General features: G+C 40.1%; 2 protein-coding genes across 2 annotated transcripts; both read right to left on the reverse strand.

The window, feature by feature from the left end:
• Positions 1 to 1,598: 1,598 nt before the first annotated feature.
• On the reverse strand, positions 1,599 to 2,018 carry LOC145956046 (uncharacterized). The gene is made up of 2 exons (XM_083071602.1): positions 1,812 to 2,018; positions 1,599 to 1,739 (listed from the first exon to the last, which is right to left on the reverse strand). The coding sequence occupies exons 1-2, from the start codon at positions 2,016 to 2,018 to the stop codon at positions 1,599 to 1,601; spliced, it is 348 nt and encodes a 115-aa protein (XP_082927728.1).
• Positions 2,019 to 3,989: 1,971 nt separating this feature from the next.
• Positions 3,990 to 4,826, reverse strand: LOC145949272 (uncharacterized). The gene is made up of 2 exons (XM_083071603.1): positions 4,435 to 4,826; positions 3,990 to 4,308 (listed from the first exon to the last, which is right to left on the reverse strand). The coding sequence occupies exons 1-2, from the start codon at positions 4,824 to 4,826 to the stop codon at positions 3,990 to 3,992; spliced, it is 711 nt and encodes a 236-aa protein (XP_082927729.1).
• Positions 4,827 to 10,298: the final 5,472 nt, after the last annotated feature.

Raw genomic sequence — 10,298 nt, forward strand, 5'->3', positions numbered from 1 at the left:
GTTATTTTGATTTTTCTCTTTTATACCAAAATATGTCATTTAAAGATAAAGGTTGAAAGAGCTGAGAAAAATGGTATTTTATTACCATTTAGAAAATTTTAAGGAGGGTTACAAGAGGAGGTTTTGAAACACTGACAGAGGTTGGCCGGTGTCTGGGCTTGAGTGATCATGACTTTCAGAAACGAAGCTTGGCATCCTCCTAGTCGTCTGATTAGCACTACCTCAAGTAATTTCTTGACTTCTATAGAGGGTGATAGGGCTTCTAGGCCATCAGTTCGTCTTGCTTTAACGCCCTTTTTTTTTTTGCGCTTAAGCATAGAACTTCTTCACGGCATCAGAGTTTACTGGGTAAGCGAGTTCTTCACCATCCATGCTAATAAGGATCAATGCTCCTCTAGAAAAGGCTCGCTTGACCACGTATGGGCCTTCCATTTCCCTATCTTATCCTTCTGTGCTGGTAGAAGTTTCCTGAGTACTAGGTCCCCCTCTTCAAATGGTCGCGGTTGGACTCTCTTGTCGAAGGCTCTCTTGATTCTCCTTTGATATGTTTTCCCGTGACAAATGGCGTCTAACCTTTTCTCTTCTATGAGATTTAGTTGGTCAAATTTGGTTTGAACCCATTCAGTTTCTGGGAGCTTTGCCTCCGTGAGTAATCTCAAAGAAGGAATTTCCACCTCGATAGGCAAGACTGCTTCCATCCCGTATACTAAGGAAAAAAGGGTAGCGCCCGTCGATGTGCGAACGGATGTTCTGTACCCATGCAATGCGTAAGGTAGCATCTCATGCCAATCTTTATGTGTAACGACCATTTTTTGAATGATCTTTTTGATATTCTTGTTGGCTGCCTCAACTGCCCCATTCATTTTTGGCCTATAAGGGGAGGAGTTATGATGTTGAATCTTGAAAGAGTCACATAATTCAGTCATCATCTTGTTGTTGAGGTTAGACCCATTGTCTGTTATAATTTTTTCAGGTATTCCATAACGACATATTATGTTTTTTCTGACAAAATTGACCACCACTTTACGGGTTACATGTGCGTATGACGTGGCTTCAACCCATTTGGTGAAGTAATCAATAGCCACTAGAATGAATCTATGTCCGTTTGAGGCCTTGGGTTCAATAGGTCCAATGACATCCATGCCCCACATCAAGAAAGGCTAGGGTGAGGCCATTACATTGAGCTCACTTGGTGGGACTTGGATATTATCAGCATATATTTGGCATTTGTGGCACCTCCTAGCATATATGATGCAATCCTTCTCCATAGTGGACCAAAAGTATCCTGCCCTCATGATCTTTTTGGCCATGACCTGTCCAGCTATATGGGTACCGAAGGTTCTTTCGTGGACTTCTTTCATTAATGATTGAGACTACTTCTGACCAATACATCTTAACAAGATGGAATCAAAACTCTTCTTGTACAGGATGTTCTCATGTAATACGAATCCGACAACCCTTCGTCTGATTGTTTTCTTGTCATTGTCAGATGCCCCGACTAGGTATTTCCCTTCTTTGATGTATTGATGGATGTCAAAATACCAAGGATGGCCATCTTCCTCTTCTTCCAGTGTGCAACAATGAGCTTGTGTCTCATGTCATCTGATTCTGATGACTGGTATTTCACATCCCTCTTTTATAGCAAACATGGAAGCCAGTGTGACCAGCGCATCTGCTAACTGATTCCCTTCTCTTGGGGTATGCTCAAAGTTAATGGATTCAAATTGAGACATCAAATCCTGAACGTATGCACGATAGGGGATTAATTTGTAGTCCTTCGTTTCCCATTCATCTCGTAGCTAGTATATCACCAGAGCTGAATCGCCGTAGACTTCTAGTTCGGTGACTTCGTTACCGAGCGCAGCCTGTAGACCCAGTATACAAGCTTCATATTCAGCCATGTTGTTGGTGCATTCAAAGTCCAACCTTGCCGTCACCGGGATATGTTTTCCTTGGGACGATATCAGTATGGCTCCTATTCCGTGCCCCATTATATTGGAGGCGCCGTCGAAGAACATCGACTAGGATTCATTTTGACTTTGCTTTTTTGGCTCATCCTTCAAGGTCAATATTTCTTCATCGGGGAATTCCTCCTTGACCATGTATTCGTCCTTGATCGGTCCGTTTGCTAAATGATCGACCAAGACACTACCTTTGATTGCTTTTGCGAGACATATACAATATCATATTCTAATAGCAGGACTTGCCATCTGGCAATTCTCCTAACCAGAACAGACTTTTCAAGTAGGTACTTGATAGAATCCATTTTGGATATCAGCTGGGTGGTATGTCTCAGCACGTACTGTCTTAGCCGCCGGGTGGCACACACCAAGGTGCAACATGTTTTTTCTAAAGGAGAATACCGAGCTTCGTAATCAGTAAATTTCTTGCTCAAGTAATAGATAGCTCTCTTTTGGTTATCAGTCTTGTTTAATTGTCCTAGCATACATCCCATGGAATCTTCCAAGATCGTGAGGTATAGGATGAGAGGTTCTCCTTTAATAGGAGGCATCAATATTGGTGGATTGATGAGACATTGCTTAATCTTATCGAAAGCGATTTGGCATTCCTCATTCCATTCCACGGGTTGATTCTTTCGGAGCAGCTTAAAGATAGGAGCACATGTGTCAGTCAACTGAGATATGAAACGAGCTATATAATTCACCCTACCAAGAAATCCCCTGACTTCCTTTTCTGTCCTAGGGGGCGGCATTTCGATTGTGGCTCTGGCTTTGTCTGGATCCACTTCTATCACTTTTTCACTAACGATGAACCCAAGGAGTTTTCCTGATCGGACTCCAAAAGTACATTTGGTAGGATTTAGCTTCAATTTGTATTTACGAAGCCGATTGAACAGTTTTCTTAGGTGGATAAGATGATCATTTTCATCTTTCGACTTAGCAATCATGTCATCTACATACACCTCTACCTCCTTGTGGATCATGTCATGGAATAGGGTTACCATTGCTCTTTGAAAGGTTGCCCCTGCGTTTCTCAAACCGAAAGGCATCACCCGGTAACAGAAGGTGCCCCAAGGGGTGATGAAAGAAGTTTTCTCTTGATCTTCGATGGCCATCTTGATCTGGTTGTATCCCGAATATCCGTCCATAAATGAGAAAATAGTGTTCGTAGATGTGTTGTCTACGAGCACGTCAATGTGTGGTAGTGGGAAGTCATCTTTGGGACTGGCTCGATTTAGATCTCGATAGTCTACACAAACTCGTATCTTCCCGTTCTTCTTTAGTACATGCACTATGTTCGCAAGCCATTCAGGATACCAAGATACAACCAAAAACCCAGCGTCTAGTTGTTTTTAAACTTCTTCCTTTATTTTGAGGGACCACTCAGGTTTAATCCTTCGAAGTTTTTGCTTTACCGGAGGAATTTTGTTTTTTATGGGCAATTTGTGTTCAACGATTTCGTAGTCTAATCCTGGCATGTCGTGATAAGACCAAGCGAAAACATCAACATATTCCTTCAAGAGGTCGATCAATTGATGACTCCTGACCTCCTTTGCCATCCTCGTGCCGATTGATATTTCCTTCCTATCTTCTTCTTGCCCTAGATTAATCTGTTCAACTTCTTCTTGGTAGGGTTGGATTATACGATTCTCTTGGTCCATCAACCTTTGTATTTCGGGGGATAGATTCTCTTCATGCTCAAGCGATACATCACACGAGTTTAGATTTTGCTCAACTTCGTTTCCTTCGGCCATGTTCACTAGGTTCTGTATTTAGGTTTATAATTTTATTGCATGGATGGCAAAAAAAGAAGAAAATAAAGAGAGAAAATAGGATAGACACAACTTCTAAATGACGTATTTTATTATAAAAGAAAATTCATTACACCCTTTATTGTAGAAACTCACAACCTTGGGCAGAGTTATGAGTTAGAAACAGTGAAATAATAAAACTCATGATGAAGAAAACATGAATCCCTAATGGACATCCCTATTCAGGCGGTCTTCCAACAACACCGTTTCACTGGTCTTAATCTTCATGCTTGGGAAGCGGCTGCTTGTCGATACTAGGTGTGTCCGTGTCAAACTTTAACCACCCGGCGTCAATTAGGCCTTGGACTCGAAGCTTGAGGGCGCTGCATCGTTCCACATAATGCCCCGGGGAACTGGAGTGATAATCACATCGCTCTTCGGGGTTGTACCATGTAGGAAAGGGGGGATTGAATCTTTTTAGCGGCGGAAGTCGTACAAGCATCGAGGCTTCCAAGAGTTTAGGAAGTAGTTCGGTATAGGTGGTAGGAATCTTATCCACTGCCTTCTCTTTCCACGGTTCAGATTGGGATGTGCCTCTATTGTTGGAGGTGCCAGTAGTTATGGTAACAGCGTTAACTCCTTCTTCCTTTTTATTCCCGTAGGACTTCTTAGGATCGTGGCTCGTCGGTGTCCTTCCTATTCTCTGACTCTTCAAGCCTTACTCGACCCTTTCACCTATGGTGACTATGTCAGCGAAAAGGGTCAAGGTATTCCCTATCATCTTATCATAATAGGGGCCGGTTAAAGAGTTGATGAACAAGGTCACCATTTCCTTGTCGGACAGCGAGGGCTCTACTTGTGCTGCCAGCTCTCTCCACCTCTGCGCATAAGCTTTGAAAGGTTCATCCCCCTTCTTGCTTAACCCTTGTAAGTTAGATCTGTCGGGGACAAGGTCAATATTGTATTTGTACCATTGCAAGAAGGCGTTAGCGAGCTGCTTCCATGTTTGGATCCTACCTTCCTCCAGCTGTATGTACCAGTTGAGGGCCGTATCCGATAAGCTTTCTTGAAAATAGTGTATCAGGAGCTTCTCATTGTTCACATGGGCGGCCATCTTCCGGCAGTACATTGTCAGATGCCTTTTGGGGGAACTGGATCCCGTATACTTTTGGAAGTCGGGACTTTAAAACTTGGGCAGAAATTGGATATCCTGTACCAAGCACATTTCAGCGGCCTCCTGAATGTCAAAGCTCTGACCTTCCACCGCTCTTAACCTCTCTTCTAAAGCATTTAGGTGGTCCTTGGATGCGTCTCCTACGTGACTAGCACTGTGGTCCTCATGTTGGAGCTTGCTCATAGTTTCGCACATTCGAGCCATTTGCTCCCTAAGCTGCTTAAGCTCTTCATCCAGCTCGCGGTTCCTTTCCGTTAGTGCCTCCATAGCTTGTATTTTTTGGGTCCTCGTGAGTACGGAGTACTGAGAAGCCACCTTCGAGGGATAACAATAGATTTCTATTATGCTTGTTTATAGATCTATTGAAGGAGATTACTGACAGGATGACTCTTGCCCTTATGAAGGTAGGTGTCCCTTTTCGTAATATTTTACGATATGACAAAGGTTACACCACACCTTAGAAGGTCAGTCATCATCGGTGCCCGTCGAGTATTCCTACTAGTTCTAACATATGTATAGCATATAAGCGCTTCATTATATTTTTTGTTCATATTTTTAGACAAAAGAAAGGGATTATGACAAAAGGCAGACGAACTATTTTATTAATATTTTTTATACAAACAACTATGCAACAATCATATGCTCAATCAATTATACATCCATGAGCGGTATAAATCGATGGTCTGTGGTTCCTGTCGAGAAAAGTGCATTGTATAGGACGGTTCTAATCTCACTGGTCTTAAGGCCCCCAAGGTGCCCCCTTTATAGGGACCCAGTATCTCTGTCGCCGTCACCTAGCAAACTCTAAGGTCTGTCGCAGTATTTCAGGCTAGAGTAACCGGTTATCACCTTGAGTGTGATTTTTGACAAGGCTCGCAGGCTCTAAGGCCAAACTTGGGCCGGTCGTACGTCAACCACTCCCTATGTGTATTACCCTCATGCCCCCGGGTGTAGGGGGAACTGTTGTGTGCAAAGGATTGTGTACAATTTTTATTCCAACCAAGTACCTAATTTAAACAAGCAAACAAATATAAAAGCCAAACAAATAAAACAAACAAGGTAAAGGGAAAAATATTTAAATTATTATTTTTATTTTGTTAACTTCATCAATTAAATGGGCCTGACCCTCTTAAAACGTCCCTAGTGGAGTCGCCATCTGTCGCAACCCAAAAATTTCCGATCTCGCGACTAATGGTTTAGACATCCTTTAAAAGTCTCATCAATTAAGGAATGTCCGGACACCAAACTAATCCTTAATCAATGGTTTTGAAAATGAGTTCTATGGAGTCGCCACCAATGTTTTACTGAAAACATTGGAAAAAGAAAAGATTTTTTAAAAGATCCAATAATGGCCTTGATAACCAGAATTGGGTTCGGGGGTCGGTTACGTGTAAGGGAGGTATTAAGCACCCTTACAACCCCCTAAATTGGTACCCTATGATGAAGTTAATGCGATAAGAAAAAATAAATTAAATATTATATCCCCTTTTATCGATGATTATTTACATGATTTAAAATTTAAATTAAACAATTGACTCTAAAATATCTACATGATTGCTCTTATTATAAATAATATTTATCAAATATAAGAAATAAAAGAGAGAGAAGAAAATTGATTAAAATACCTCGTAGCAAACTTTGTTAGATCTTCCAATATAGAAATTGTAGGCGCTTTATGGCAACCTTTCACACTACACAAATGCCTCACAATACTCAAGAAATACAATGGGAGAGAGAGAGAAAAAAAGTGAGAGATTTCGAGCTCTAGAGAGTGCTGAACGAAATTTTTCGGTCCTCAAAAATGAGCCCCCAGCTATCTATTTATAAACTTCGGGGAGGGGGTCCAGAACGGCCCGTTCCAAAATCGGAACGGTCGTTCTGGATATGGCCGTTGTGGGTTAGTTTGGACCCTGGAACGACCCATTCTAAAACCAGAACGGCCCGTTCCGGGGAACCAGAACGACCCGTTCTGATTTCAGAACGGCCCGTTCTGGGAGCCAAATTAAGCCCACATGGTTGGTCTAGAACAACCTTAGAACGAGCCGTTCCAGATTTAGGAACGGCCCGTTCCAGCCCCGTTCCAGTTAAACCTTTAATCCTTTTTGGAGGAGCTTGAAACGGTCCGTTCTGATTTTGGAACGACCTGTTCCAATTTGGGTTTTGTGCCCCCTTTAAAAGACTTGGAACGGCCTGTTCCAAATCTAGAACGGCCCGTTCTGGACCTTGGAACGGCCCGTTCTGGGTCAATAAAAATTTTGAGCCTTTTTTAAAGCCCTATCTTCTTGTTGGCATGCTTCAGGAGCTCCTTCCCTTCACAACAGAGGTCCATGTCCTTGTTTGTATGCCCCCTGGACAAATTTGGGTGTCTACACTACACTTGGCAAAATCACAATTTAGACTTAAACCACCTGAAATCCTTTTCCAATCCAACATGCAACTCACGAAACAACACAATATAATATAAGCAACTCAAATGTTTAGAAAATTTCAACATGCAACCAACAAGAATTCACAAATCACTAACTTCCTCTCACTTACCAAAAACAACAAAAGAATCAAAACACCGCGGTTTCCACCTCTTGATTCAACAACACAACCACAATTTCATGAATTTAGGTAATCTACAACTCATGCAACACAGGATCAATTTTACAAGCTTCCCTTACCTTGATTGCTCTTAAAAACAAGGAGGAAGGGACAAAAATTCGAGAAACTCCAAAACTCCCGTATGACAACTTCTCCTTCTAATGCTTAACTCCTTAGTTTGAATCTTAACATAACAACTCAATCTAAGCTTCAAGGAAGGATCATTTTTGAATCTAAACATAGCAACTCAATATAAGTTTTAGGGAAAGGTTAGAGCTCTACTATAGAGTGAGAAGGAACTAAGATCACTAATGGCTCTTGTAACATCCTATTTTTTAGAAAATATTATTATTATTAATATTATATTTTTCTTATATTTTTGGGGTTAGAAATATTTAATTATTATTATTAAAGGAAACATATTTTTCTATTATTATTTATATATATTTTATTAAATTATTTTGAGAAAAAGGAGAAGCAGGCCAGGAAAGGTAATGAGTTGGGTTGACTTGACCCGAGGGAATGTAAAGAAAGGGTTAGTAGATTAACCCTCATTAGTCTTATTTTTTTGGCATTATGAAGAATAAGGAAAGGGAAGAGGAGAAATAAGAACTCTGAGGAGGAGTGCTCAAGAAGTGATTAGGGATGATCTTTATTGCATCAAGAGTATTCTGATTAATGAAACTAGGTGTGGGGAAAAATGGATCTTTGTATGTGAAATCACATGAAGGAATAGGTAGAGGGAAAGTTCCCTAGGATTTTAGTAATTCTATACTTGTTTCTGTTTGGACGTTTGATGGTTCAAATATTTTTTGTATGAGATTATGATTGTATTTTTGGTTATGATTGTTGAAAATGGATGTCAGAGGTGTGAGATTGAATTGTTGAAATGTGCTTGTGAGTTAGGGTTCGTAAGGGAAGCTAGAACATTGGATTTTGATAGAATCATTAAACTATTGAATGAATTAAAAGCTTATTATTGATACAATCTCTGAAATTTGTAGTTATGGGGATGGATTCAAGGGGTTGCATGTTGAATTTTCTGAGTTTTAGGTGTGGAGGTAAAAAAAATCTAGTGAAGAACATGGATGCCCTCTATCATCAAACGGTTAAGTCATTTGAAAAGGTTGAGCCCTTTGGGGGCTGCATAACAAGGGAGGATCCCTGGAGGAAAAGGGTAAGCCATTGGAAATGGTTGAATGCTTTTGAAAGGGCTGAGCCCTTCGGGGGTCGCATGATAGGGGGAGAATCCCTGGAGGTAAAGCACTGAACGCTTTGGGAAGCGCTGAGCGGTCTGGTACTTTCCGAATTAGACTTTGTTGTGTTCATAAAAGTTGTAGCATTGGATGTCAGCTTTCCAATGGCATTAGAATCACCTAAAAAGGAGATCTAGAACTCTAGTTATGGCTATTTTAGTGAACAGGGGTCAAGTTGTCAGCATGGATTATATCTATTTCGTTTTTGGAAATTTTTAACTAAGTAGATATTTTTTTAGAATTTCATGTCTTCACAAGAGTTATAGATTATCCTCTTATATTTCTTTTGAGATAGGTTTGAGTTTATTTGGATGAGTATAACTCTCTGTATGTTGTTTTCTTTGACAGTTGTCGAAGGGAGATGCATATTATTTTGATGTTCTAAGGTGTTATCATGTGGATTGAAAAAATGTTTAAAGTAGTATGATACTATATTGTAAAGTTGGTCCGTATATGTATGATATATGATGTAAATTGGTGCTTGATTCATATGTATGCTTTGTAATGATATTGATGTGTATTAGGATGTAGTGCAAGTTTTGTGTATGATCCATTAGTTTATGTGGAAATGTTGGTTGTGTAAGTGGTATTGAGTTTGATTGAGAAATGTAGTGTGATACTTTGGCATAGTTATGTGTGTGACACGATGCTAGACGTGAGATGCATTAGCATAGGCATGTGCGTGATACGGTGCTAGCTATGTGATTATTTTGTTCACGGTCGTATGCGTGACACGGTACTGGATGTGTAATGCATCGATACAGTCGTGTGCATGATACGATGCTAGTAGTGGAATGCATTGGCACAATTGTGTGCGTGGCACGATGCTAGATGTGTGATACGTCAGCATGGGCGTGTGCGTGATACGGTGCTAGATGTGTGACACGTATAGTGTATATATAAATTTGTGATGTGGAAGTAGAATGGATTAACTTTAGAGTTAATGATGTTAAATATATTAGATTCGGATATGAGTGACATTCAAGGTGTAAATAATTGAGTCATGAGATTACTCTAATAGTGTGACATCGGGTTAGAGTGCGACGTCGGGGCAAGGGATTTTAGAACGTTGATTTCATTGTTATTGGAGTTTATGCTACTTTAGTTAAATTTATGAACTTATATTTAATAAATATTTGTTTTAAATCATTTGGCAGAAGCACTCTAAGTAAAAAAAAAACTCATTGAAAGCTTGATTAAGAGATCTTTGGTCCAATTGGCAATGATTTCATAGTTTCTATAGTCTAAGAGCCTTTCTTGAGTGATTGAGAGGTTCTTGTAGAGTGAGGAGTTTGCCGGAAAGCACCTTCAGTTTTCTTTTTCTATAAAAGCTTGCTTTAGAGGTTATGAAATCTCTCTCTTTCTATTTATGGCTTTAATTTATCACTTTCCTAAGATTAGAGCATAATGTAGCTAGTTCATTATTGTGTATACATAATTATGGGGTAAAAATATTAATCTTTGCTTTGCTTTATTGATAAATACGTCATAGGGTACTAATTTTAGGCATTGTGGGTTGCCTAACACCTTCTCCACACGTAATCAACTCCCTTACTCAACTCTAATTTCG

This window comes from Cajanus cajan, chromosome 3 (assembly GCF_000230855.2).
Source record: "Cajanus cajan strain Asha chromosome 3, NIPB_CcT2T_4, whole genome shotgun sequence".
In the NCBI taxonomy this organism is placed as follows: domain Eukaryota; kingdom Viridiplantae; phylum Streptophyta; class Magnoliopsida; order Fabales; family Fabaceae; genus Cajanus; species Cajanus cajan.